This window comes from Amblyomma mixtum, chromosome 9, assembly GCF_055824585.1.
Source record: "Amblyomma mixtum isolate Tamu chromosome 9, ASM5582458v1, whole genome shotgun sequence".
In the NCBI taxonomy this organism is placed as follows: domain Eukaryota; kingdom Metazoa; phylum Arthropoda; class Arachnida; order Ixodida; family Ixodidae; genus Amblyomma; species Amblyomma mixtum.
The window spans coordinates 63,390,432-63,403,574 of NC_143020.1; the positions used below are offsets into that span (position 1 = coordinate 63,390,432).

A 13,143-nucleotide genomic window follows, 5' to 3' on the forward strand; every position below is an offset into this window, starting at 1 on the left:
CAGCAGCTGTCACAAGTCACCATAACGCACCATGAACGGTTACCACACATGACGCGACAGAATTCATAAATCATCACCTCTTTTACAGCAAAGCTACAGACTGTAAAAGAACCAATTGTTGCATTAGCTTTGCGATTACGAACATATAAGAACGCAAACATCACGGATGAAGACACACAACTAATGAATTTACATAAATTAGCGCTAATTACAGATTTGCAGCCAACTGCGTCTACTTGCCCGCTGGTGCAAGTGTTGAAGTAGCAGGTCTAAAGGAATGACTCGGGCAGGTTTCACTGAAGACAATTTGTCTGGTATTACGGTTATACCCTTCTGCGGCTTTCATGCTGCTGGCAAAGGCGTTAATAAGCCCGAATCTTACGTGACTGCGCGGTAACATTTGGGCACGCGCGCACAAAGACGGACCAATATCTTCACACGCGCACGATGCAAAAGTGACGTTCACCGTGTCGGATGCAGTTATCGTTGCTCTGTATGCGCATAGACTTCCTTCTGCAAAGCTTCTTTCTTCTTCTCACAGACTGACAGCACACAAAAAGGAATGCGTAAAGCAACAGATCATGGCACTGGCACAACCGGCAACACACGAAAAGTGTGCGATTGTTGATGCCGCCCGCGATGCAGCTTGCGCCATCGTACATTTTCCCTGCATGGTTGGCGGGGGCACGTTTAATTACAAAAAAAAAAAAAACATATAATGAAGACCCCGTATCCAACCTCAATTAAGTACTAATGACGCAGCAAAATTCGATATGTGTGCAAGGTATAGATGATTGAAAACTGGCTCCCTGTTGTGACCTTCTAGAAGATCGAAAGCAAAACCGAATTTTGATCCTTCTGGTTTCGATATCGCATGCCATGGAGCGCAACGCTTGAATTTTATATCCGAATTTTATATCCAGCTTAGCTTTTGCGTGCGATGGTTTACTCGTCGCAGCTGTGTATTCAGCGAATAGAAACCACCTGTGAAGATATTTCTTCACTGTACTGAAACTACACTCTGCCGACGCGTTGAAAGCTCGATGCCGCCGCGGCTAATGCATGTCACGCGTACCTAGCTGACTTCAGTGCATGGCTAGGGCATTTAATTGTTGCAAGACCCGATCATGCGTAGTGTTTTAAAATACAGCTCCTGTCCGGGTTTGTTTTCAGCAAAGGCGATTAGGTGACGCTATGCAACGATATCGGTTTACGCTTCGTTGCGATTGCAGGCGCTGGCGTTTTCCTTCAGTAGTTGTAATGAATATCGGCGCATTCGTAGTGGAGTAGAGAAGGCCGTACTCCAGGGTGCGAGTTCACTCTCCCATTTTCCCCAACATACAGGGACTTCCGTATTTATCCTCTGGAGTTAACAAAGAAACAGAAAACAAACAAACAATCTCTGGGCGCAATCTGATGTCCTGTAATCAAAAGCAAACACCGTTGACAAGATAGCGTAAGTGTTGTATTGCGTTGATCGAGTTTTATGGCGCTTGAGCGACTACGACTATCATGCGCCAACCAAAGGATAGAACTTGTTTGCTTTTAAGAAACCTCGTTGATGCTTAAATTTTCAGTTGGATAAGCATTCTTCTTTTAAAAATATAAAAACATGAGACATGCGTCCACAAGCCCACTTTCTCCAACGAGGAAACAAGGGTGAAAAGACCAGTAGACATTCGGTATAAAGCAGTGGAAGATGTTTTTTCCTGATCACTTTGTCTACCTTTGTGCATTAGTATCAAATAAGATTTATAGTGGCCACTTCTCCGGATAGCTCACGTGTTGAGGTCTCTACTTTTGCAAGAATAAGCTGTGTGTATAAGTGTATACGTAAGATATGCGAAGGCAGCATAAAATGACTTTAATGAATGCCTTCAACACGAAAGACAGCTGCTACACTGTCGGGTATTCATGCTTTACTTATAGATAGAGTGTAGAACCTTTTATTTTCTTCCGCTCAGTACATAAATCGTTTTGCAACTACATGTGCAACATGTTGCAATTACATGTGCAACTACATGTTGTGTTTCTCTTGTGTCCCCGTTTTTTGCACTGCCATTACCTTCCATAAGACAGCTATAATAGGTTTCACTAGGTGCATCTTAAGATTTAATTCAATATTTCATTTAGATGCCTTCATTTATTTATTTATTTCTAACTACTTCAAATGCCCTTTCAAGGGGTATCAAATCACATGAGTGCGTTACAGAGCATTACAGTGCTACAGCTCATGATTTGAATAGTGGTCAATCGGTCAGTGTGGAACACAACGTGGGCAGGCAAGTCACTTCATGTGTTTCGCAGTGCATACAAAAAATGTAGACAGATGTGCGGGCGGGCGGAGGATAGGTGGTCTTTCCATGGTTAGTGCAGCTGGAGGTGCAGTAGGCAGGGATGGTAACAGACTGGTGCGGAACATGACAGTATATTTTGTGATATAGACATAGTCTTGTGATGTGACATCAGTTAGTTAAATCTGTGAGATGAGCCTTGCATTTTATTTTGGTGACACTTTCACGATAAGAACAAGCAGAGAAAGTTTACCTATAGCAGCACGGTTTTGTACTGCTTCTAGTTTATTCGATTATTTTGATTAGGGAACCAATTACGCAGACTCTAGTTTGGGCAGTACAAATGTTACATAGGCTAATGACTTCAATGATGGTGGCTGAAAGCTCATAAAGCACAGACCTTGTAGATTGCCATTGGTAGGGAATGTGCACTCTTGATTCCTTCGTGCCGAGCTTGTGCAGCAACTTGATCTGCTTTCTAATTGTCACTGACTCCAAAGTCGCTTGGAACTCCGCAAATGGCTCTTGTTACGTTGTGTATGATGTCGTCGATTTGTGGTGTAACTGCATTTGTATGGTGAAGTCAGGCACATGAGTATGCTTAGAGAGTAAGTTGAAATGATGCCGTTCGCAATGTTATCATTTATTGTTTCTTCTAGAGTCTCAGAGAGGGCGTAACACTGTGATGAAGATTAAAGTCACTTTAATGAAAATGGGTGCACCCTGAGATAGTAGTAATGTTCTTTCTCAATTCTTTGGTACTACGGCACTGCCAAGGTAGCATTCTGATTTTCAACGATTGCCATAAAATGCTGCATATTCATCGTATTTTTAGTTTCCTAAACATTCTTGTAATACATGTCCATTAGCCGTTTATATTTTCGGAAAATGTGTCAATGTGCATTAAAGTGAAGTATGTACAATATAGCATTATGGTCTGCGTTCTTTAAGAAGCAATTCAGAACATCGGCACGAGCCTGGATTTTCTATAACTGACGATAAACTGGTTACGCTCGCACGTACACTTCCCAGACTGGCTGTCCGAGCAGCCAGAACACAGAGCAGCGCACCACTGCCGGTCGGAGAAGCAAGCGACTGCTTCACTCGGCAGGTGAACAAGGTGTGCGGATCCTCAAAGATGCCGTTTAGTTTTCTCGTTAAAATTAAAATCAAACAGCCACCACTCCTATTGAGCCATCACATCACCTGCAGGTATGAATGAAGTGCATGCACATGAGTATGCACTCCCTCGGATGCATTCAACCCTTCATGGTTTCAAAGCACAAATTTTTTCTGCTGCAGCATCCAGTCTTTCTCACATCTTCTGAAGATGAACTGGGACTTTCCCATACCTCCCCTATCAGTCTTCTCTCTATTTGATGCCACTAAAATTTTGAAAGCAACATTCGCAGGATGGATGCTCCTGAAACAACACGTATCGCTGGCTTGGTAGTGGGAAGTGTCTTGGTTTCGTTCTTTTCTTCCACTGTTATTTTATGATCGTTCTTCAGGCACAAGCTGACAGCAGCATATAACTATGAACTGAAACACTGGCCTATGCTCAGAGCATAGGCTGCATTCATACCCCTACTTCTCAACATTCTGCTTTTCCCATTCACTGTTGCATACAGTGATGAACCACAGCCACTTTTTTTTTGAAGTGGAGCCTCTGTCATCAGGAGGCTTGTAGATTTAGCTATGCGTAAGAGGGATGGGCGTAGACTGACAAACCAGTGTCCAGTGGTTCCAGGAGCCCAAGCGGAGGTAGACTCGCCCTTCCACTGTCCGTTTACTCCAGCCAGCTTGAACTGTCCAATAGGGACTGTTATGTTCCTCCTTATTGTACTTTGCACTCAGAAGAGAGGGTAAAAGAATAAATTAAGGGCATAGGAAGGGACGCTCTTAGCCTGGAGCTTGTATGGCCATAGGTCTACGAAGAAAACGACAGTGTTTAGAGCCACTCTGCTGCAATGGCGGCTTCAGTGTGGCTTCATGGAAACAAGGCGACTGGTATAATTGCTGACAAACATTTTATCTGCAATTTTGTGAACCGAACTACATCCACAGAACAACAAAAGTCTCTCTCGCTCACCCCAAATACACCCTGTGGTTTTCCAGACAGATAGAGCAACCTCATCCCTAAAAACTTCCTAATCTCATCTGGTAATCCAACTCATTACCAGCCAATACTGTGTTTGGCTTCTTTCAAGATATGGCCCGTTTGTAGTATGAAACAAAAACTTGGAGAAGCTTCTGAAAAAGCACTACCTGTGTTTGCGGTATTCTTTACAGCTGCAATCTATCAGTTAGTACTGTCCGTCAGTGCTGCTACTTATTCTGTCATCTATAAGTGATAGCAATTCTTTCCTGGATGCAAGGCACAGTGATGACTAAGGATGCTCGAAGTGTAACATGAAAAAAAAAAGACCAACAGCTTTTTGAAGAACTGCAATGCTTTTGAATTTTAATGCACAGTATGTCAAGCAAGAAAGTTTTACAAACAGCCAGAATGTATTCAACATTTTTTAACGGAAACTGCTAAAAAATACTACTCATGTGCACTAAGGAATTTCACACAATGGACCCAAATTACAAGCTTTACAATAGACCACAAGATTGCAGTGTTTTTTGTAGGCACTAATCACAGTATTCTTTGTTTCAGCAGCCACGACCCTTGCAGCGTGTTATCATGAACAGCTTATGTAAATTGACAAGGCTTTCTCAAGTGACACCAAAAGAACACAGAAGCCAGCAAAGTGTGAAATAGTCCCAAACAGCTGATATTCTGACAACCAAAAAAAGAATAAAAATGGTGCCGACACAATGATCCATAATATTATGCCATTTATATCCAGCACAGACAGTGCTCTGAGCAATGGTAAAGCAGATGTTAGTGAACTCTTTTGTTAGTCCTTGTTCCAAACCACAGAGAACTCTTCAAACCACCAAACTAACGCAAGACACATCATTTTGACGCGGGACACCTGCTTGTCCTCCCTCATTCCTGCCACTAACACTGCTGGAATAAACACACAAAGATTTACACAAGAACAAGTTTTCCTCGGTTGTCATACAAACATTTATAAGTTCAGTGACATAAATGACTGAATTTATTTTGATTATCACAAAAATTAGCTAACTCAGGCTTAAGCACTAAAAATAATTGTTTTTTACGCTTTTACTCCACAAAATTTCTTCACTGAGGCAGGCTGACAACTGCCAGCAGCGATAAACATTGGAGATCAAGTTTTTCAATGGCACCCTCCAACAAGAAGTGATGCGTAACAGGTATGACAGCGATATTATTTCCATTCATGCAAGATTACGAGCACAGCAGGCTCACTCTCCATCTTGAGGAAATACTTAGCGGGAATGTCTAGTCTAAGGGAACAGCAAATGTTGTTTTCTGAAAACTCCCTCAAAGTGAACAAAACTTACGTATGTAGTTAATGATGCTGGCTAGCTACCACACCTTTCATAGGACATTCTGCTAAAATCTTGTTAGCTTGCATACAAAATGGTAGCTAGAAAAACATTTTGACTAAGGGCGTCACGAACCACTCCTACTTTTTGTGAATCGCCTTTTTGTGCCGTTTCAAATTATCGCTCTGGATGAAACTCTTTTGGCACAGGTCACATTGGTAGGGCTTTTCACCCTTATGGGATCTAACATGCCTTGCAAGTCCTGAATGTACTGCAAATGCCATGGGGCACAGCTGGCACTGATACCGCTTTTCACCCGTGTGGGTACGGATGTGTCTCACCAGGTTACCTTTCTCTGCAAAGCTGCTACCACAATGGTCGCAACGGTAAGGACGTTCGCCTGTGTGAGTGCGCTGGTGTGTTTTTAGGGTGACTGCCTGTGAAAAGCTGTCACCGCAATGGTCACAACGGTAAGGTCGTTCACCAGTGTGAGTGCGCCGGTGTGCTCTCAGATTGGACTTATCTGCAAAGCTCTTCCCACAATCGTCACAATGGTAAGGGCGGTCACCTGTGTGAGTGCGCTGGTGTCTCCTCAGGGTGGCCATTTGTGCAAAGCTGCTACCACAGTCATTACAACAGTATGGCCGGTCACCTGTATGGACTCTGAAATGTGCCACTAGCTTGGATCTTCTTTTGAATCCCTTGCTGCAATGGGTGCATTTGTGCATTTTATTTCCTGTGGGTTTGCCCCGGTGGTAACTCATACCAGAAGCAGTAGATTCTGGGCAGTGGCTCGCAGGGTGGCTTTCACTGGTTGATGCTTGCAGATGGGGTGTGCCATGGTCGCTGTGTGTCACGAATGAACCTGCGTTGCACAGGCAGAAAGTTGAATGCAGAGCCCGCACTCATCAAAAGCAGTGGATGTCTATCAAGTTTTATTCAACAGATCTGCAACAGAGAACGCAGGCCTGAAACAAGATGTCTCTACGGTAAAGATATCTCTCCAGTCACAGGTGGGCATAACAGCAAAACAAGTGGCAGTCAGATATGTTTAGCCCAATGCATAAAGCCATTTCTTTTTATTTTATTTGCTACTCAGACAGTCTCTAATAAGAGGAAAATGCTAAAGGGTAAAAGCCATACGAGGCCTTGGTCTCTTGTACGATTTCAGGCTGCGATGAACAGAACCCATATCGGTCCTAGTTCGATGAGTATAGTTGACAAATCACAGAAAACAACTTTCCAGAATACTGAAGGTACAAATCATGATCCTTCAGCACAGTTCTGTAAACTAAAGCTTCCGTATCCTACAACCTGCTCTTTGAAAGACAACCTTTATGAAAGCATCTACGAAGAAGAACTGCAGATGCTAACCTGGTGAGTTCTGCAATGAAGGTATGCCATGTTTTTGGTCCCCGGAGCTCAAACCTGCATGTGAAAGCCAGATTGTATCCATTAACACATAAAATTACAAGTGCAAATGCTCACACGGTGTTATCGGCAAGAGGCGGTGAATATGGAATACACACAAGTAAAACAGTTTTTTCGGCTTTTGTGAATACAGTAGGGCGAGCCTGGAAAAAAGAGAGTTCTAAGGCAAATATTGCCAACTTTTAATTCTGCATGCATATGATTAGTATACTTATGCTCACGAAAAACTGACGATTGCCTACAAATTTATACCGGAACCATGCCAACAGCTATTCCATCGACGAATGAACATGCACCATTTCTGGCTTCATGGGAAGGACAGTACAAGACTACTTACACAGGCTTAAGAACTAACGAGTGTGTTATTTTTAATAACACAACAGATTGACAGAGCATTCATCTTTTAATAAACCTCTTACACCCACGGTACTGCGCACAGGGAAAAAAACTTTCAGAGCATCGCTACTTGTAGAAAAGCGTACTTCACAGCTGCCCACGAATGTTGCCAATGTGTTGAACATCATGTTCTGCCTCGATCATCTCGAAGACCGCAATTAATCGAGTAGAAGCATGTCTGCAACTGCACACTACTCTGTCTTAAGTGAAGTTAGAGCATACCATATTTACTTTTGTGACACCTGCATCCCAAATTTTGGGACGAGAAATCAGGGCAAAAGAAAGGAAGAAACAACCGTGACATAAGTTTCTCAATGCGCTGCTCTGAAAGAGGTTTAAGGTGGCCAGCTTTTCGAACACCATGGTCGGCACGGAAGAAGTCCATCCGTGAGAACATGGTGATCAGGTAAGCTCATAGGACAGTAATGAGAGTGAGAGCTGATGATGCATCGTGATATAAGGGACCTTCATCAACACCAGGGGAAGTCTAAGACCCATTTCGAGGCATTCCACCCAGCAGAAGCCAGGGGGAAGCTTGCGTATCGTACCACTGGTGGTTACCCAGTGGCACAGGGAATCCAACCCTGCACATCCTACATGCGAGATGCACGCTCCAATGACTAGGCCACCATTGCAGGGAGAGTGAATGTGGCGAGAAACAGCGAGCAAAAGTGTGACTTGTCATCAGTTGTTGCATTATTCTGAGCAGAAATCACAGCAGCACTATAATCATTTTAGAAACATTCAGTGATGCAAGCGAACTGGTCGGGCAAAACTAAAAAAAGGACACTGCGGGTGAGAAAATCCGATAAAACTGGCACTGCATTGTGCAGTAGTGAATAGCACCACTAGAATGCACAGCTTAAAAAAAGCACAGGCCAATTTTTTCAAATGCCTTTGGATTTTAAAAGAACAATTTACACCTTACAGACAAATAAAAGCCCGTACTAGCATCATGAAATGCAATTCATACACAATGAATTCCAGATGTGCAGATCAACACTCAGTATTGTTAGAAAACTAAAATAAACATTGTCATAGGACACTCCATACAGCAAAATGTTGCCTAGTCTGAAAAAATCCTGAAAACAAAACGAAAGATGTCAGGATGCAGACTAAACGAACACAGCAATGAATATTGTTTGGACATGGTCAGTAATGCTACGTGCATGACGAAATGAGGTCGGTCGTTTGTGACCAACTACAAGGAACCATAGTGTACTCTCTTCAGCAACGCCAAAACGACACCGATAAACCAGCAAACAGCGGCAAATACAATAGAATATAAAATCCACTACATGATACAACACAGGCTTTGCAGAGCTACAGCCTTCATAATGCCCCAACCAGGAGTGCAAAGTGGTGGACTTACAAAGAATCATGTAAGCAACCTTTCACATAGCATATTCGAGGTCATACGGCACAAAAATCAGGAAAAACATTGATTCGTCAGACACAGAGGCAGGAAAGGCTAAAAGTTCCAAAACGTGCAATTTTCATCATTGATGTTTCTGCTTCGATTGAAAAATTAAAGAATATTGTACAAATGAAAAAATCAATTCATCCACATAACAGAACAATCACACAAGTAGCAGCATAATTGCATTTCGTGCTTTCCTGCGATGTCACAGATGAAGTTCTTCACAATGACCATCACCTCAGACGTGATCTTGCTTTGATCAGTGAAAAGCAGGATGGAGTCGGATTCATGCCATTTTCACCAAAAATAAAGGCGTCATTTTCTGCGATTTGTATTTTTGACTGAGTACCATATTTCGGAGCCAATGGGCCTCCTTTGTAAAAGGTGTGCACCACATGCTTATATTTTTTTTCAATTCTCTGTGTCAAAAAGCTACTTGATGAATGGACATGCAATGTCCTACTGACACTAGCACGGACTTTCTCACAAAAACATGCTACATCTACTGAATCTTATAACAGCCCTAAAACATGCGCCAATTTGACCCATTGTCTTCTGGAATGCCCCATGGCTGTTCAGCCTCTGAGTGACCAAATAATGCAATTCTACTACTACTACTACTAAGGTATGTAGTACAGGAATTTGTTCAGAGCCCACTTACACGTACACAACAAGACAAACTAACCAGGGCCCTCAATACACTATACAAAGAAACACTAGGGCTCCCCCCTCAGGCTTCTACAGACACCCTGTACAGAACAGGTCTTTTCCATCCCCTTCAAGCCCTCCTTAACCTGCACTGGGAGAGACAAATCATCCGCCTGTCCAGTACATCAGCTGGGCGGTGGATACTATCCCAGACTCCCTACGCACCCATCCCTTTCCCAGACACACCGCAGTCTCCGATCTATCCCCCTAACCTCCGCCTCGCACCCATTCCAAGCAACATGTCCGCACACACACACGCAGGCCGCCGCCAAGCATACGCATACAACCACAAGCCACCCTTGGACGCTGCGGCGGCGGCCTACACAGACGCCTGTCTCACGGAAACCGCGGGCTCCACAGCAGCCTCCTTCCTCCACCCTTCCCTCTCTGCAACCAGCACTCACACAACCGGTCCATACACATCCCCACCTTCGCCCAAGATATACACGGAATCGCCGATGCCATCACACACTTTGCCACCCCGCCCCCCAATACGTTGTCCATACAGACTCGCAGGCAGGTCTGCGTGCCTTCCATGAAAGAGCCCTCCCTTTCCCTACCCGATCGGCCTTAGATGTCGCCCTCTTAGCATTAAGCCCACGATCGGTGACCCTTCGGTGGATCCCTGGTCACATGGGCATCCCCGGCAATGAGCTGGCTCACCAGCTTGCCTGCGAAACTATACACCGGACGCCGGGGATCCCATGGACAAGCTTACCGACGGACCAGGCGGTCAGGGGTTACAGACACACTGCCGACGAATACTACACGCAGCAAAAATGGGACTAAGCTGATTTACCGCCACCACACCCATCCTTATCGATCCGTGAAGCTCGCATTCTTCGCCGAATACAGTTTAATCACCTACGTACACCAGCCAAACTTTATCTGTACCGGTACTCTTCCACACCTCAGTGCCCAAACTGTCCACACACATATGCGGACATAGAACACTGCCTTACACAGTGCCACGTAGCCTTCCAGTCCCCCGCCTATCCTTTCCCGCCACCCCCACTGTGGCCCATCTGGCTCGCCTCCCGGGACCTGAACCTGCAACGCGCCCTCGTCGCCTTGGCCCAGGACGTACTGAACGCCTAATAGAAAGGATGTTCTAATAAAAGTGTCACACCACCACCACCATTACTACTACTAATTGCCCGCCACAAGAGCACACACGTTGCAGGCTTCACTTGTTTCCTCCATGTGGTCAGGTGTTCAGTTAATACCACGACTGAAATGAAATGAGAATCCCACTGACAGCTCAACAATGCACCCAGATTACTGCACATGCAATTTTCCAGATTATGAGCATCAAACAATGGAGTTATGCAAGGTTGACAGGTGTGGTATTGAAGGTTTCTTCCTCTGGAACCTTGCACACATTGGCTTATCAGTAACGGCCTGCAATAAAGGCGAAAAAACCAGCGTCACAATAAAACAAACATATATGTCACAAGCAGCAGGGTCTGTGTGCTTTTGAGAAAATGGCAATGCCCAAGGAAGCGAGAACGCACAAAATCCATGTTTGACTACACATTCTGTTGTTTTCTTTCTTCTGCAGGCACAAAATATGAAATGATATGCACAGGGAATAAGAAGTGCAATGGCAATGTAGTGTAAACTGCAAGTACACATTTTTTGAAACGATGTTTTTACCAGCTAAAATGCAATATCACTTGATATTTTTAGCACAGCTGGTCTGCACAGTTCTCTTTGTGCAGACAGATGGATTCTCATGCACCTAACTTTGCACATGCACATAAGTGAAGGTAAGGTTCTGCATATGTTCGCAGCAGTAGGTTGCCTTAAAAGGTTCTTTCTTCCTCAAGCATGTACTCTGTGCCCTCCTAATACTGCTGCTCATGCCTGCAATTTGAAGCAATGAGTAGTAAAGTAAAAAGAAGTCTTCAAGGCCAGAACAGCATTGTTTATAGACCAGATTCTTTTACCCCCACACGCAGACTGCTGGCGCGCCCCTACTCTCGACACCAGTCGCCATCTATCGGCGCGCGCGGCTCGATGGACTGCGGGTCGCGCCGGCACCGCGCGTAGAATGCATGTTTACGTGTTCGCTTCTGTTGTTGTAGTGCTTCACCATGACGTATGAGGGTGTGTGCTGTGCGTCACTTCTCACATTTTCCCTCTACCAGACAGTACTGCGGTTATCTTGCGCGCAGTTAGTCGTTAACATGACATCTCCGAGTTTTTCTCCGTTCATTTGGATGCGAGTAAGTGCGGCGAGGCAGTGCGCGTCTGTCTCGTTGTTTGTGCCCACCATGATGATATTGATGATTAGCGCTCGTGTCCTGTCTTCACCTTATCTGTGTCTCCTTTTTCGCGTTACGTTTTTCAATGATGATATTCTGCTGGCTGAGTATTCTAAACGCTGGCACCGCAGCGGCGACGCTGCTCCACCGAGCCGCTGGTGCGGTGGCGCTGCTCAGGGAAATTCTGGAATAGTATTGCAAACAGCAAGGATTTTTCCCGCGGAGTAGTCGGCCAGGTAGCGTACGGACTGGAAACCGGCACTTCTAAGCAGATTTCTGCGCTGGCGTGTCGTTTGTTGCCGTCTTTTACGTGTGCTCTATCATCTATGATAAGTTTAGGCACAGGAATGTGTATTTATTGATTTGATTCAGTGGTGTAGTATCTGGATAGGCGAGCTGCAGACTGAAGGTTGTCCCTACGAAGCGCGTGTTTTCGATTACCTCCTTGCGCTGAGCTTGCTCTAGTTCCCATTAAACATATTTCATGCACAGGATTGTAAGCACGACCGCTACCGATTTCAGTTGCTCTTTCCGCACGCATGTCATAGGGGTCGGGGGGGGGGGGGGGGTAAAGGGTTTACCGTAGTGTCTTTCTGCTTTTGCTATCTACCTTAATCATAGGAAAATATGCGCGAGTTTAATAAATTCATTTGCGCCTAGCCAAACGCCTACTCAACGCTGTCACACGCGGCGAGAGCTACCGAATAAAATAAACGCGACTTCGGATGTCAGAATTCGTAAAAGCTGGATTCGCTGCTAATATGTATTCAAGCTTTGATAATTTGAGCAAAAGTGCGTTTTTATGCACCAAGTTGCATAAACCATGACAAATTTTGCTTCTTGTAGGCGCTGCGACTCAGTTAAACTCACAGCGGTAATTTGTTGATAAACTGGCGCACCACGCATGCGACAAGAAAGCCCTGTTTGTGGGTGGTACTTTATGGCCGAAGGATTAAGACTGCATGGTAATTGGAACTGCATGCTAGCCGCACACCTAATACTTGATATTGAACAAACAGTTTTTTTTTGCAAGACGGTAGCGATATGAGCACGAGCGCGTTCTAAGCGTCAGCACAATTCATGTGAATGTCCAACTAAATGTCATTAAAACGCATCAATGTGCTCCCTTTGATAACGTGAATACTTCCTGCAACACAGCCACGCTGCGGAAGTATGCTCGGCAATGTTTTTTTAGCGCCCGAAG

General features: G+C 44.6%; 1 protein-coding gene across 3 annotated transcripts in view; it reads right to left on the reverse strand.

Annotated features, from left to right (window-relative positions):
• Window positions 1-4,307: 4,307 nt before the first annotated feature.
• Window positions 4,308-13,143, reverse strand: part of LOC149329352 (uncharacterized) — a 245,431-nt gene continuing 236,595 nt past the window's right edge. Inside the window, exons 5-6 of one of the 3 annotated variants that reach the window (XM_089561850.1) lie at window positions 7,092-7,145; window positions 4,308-6,582 (exon numbers count right to left, since the gene is read on the reverse strand). In XM_089561850.1, the coding sequence (XP_089417976.1) occupies window positions 5,858-6,582; window positions 7,092-7,145 (779 nt within the window). In that variant the 3' untranslated portion in view covers window positions 4,308-5,857. The remainder of the gene's footprint in view (window positions 6,583-7,091; window positions 7,146-13,143) is intronic. The other 2 variants (XM_089561858.1, XM_089561851.1) reach the window with 2 other exon arrangements.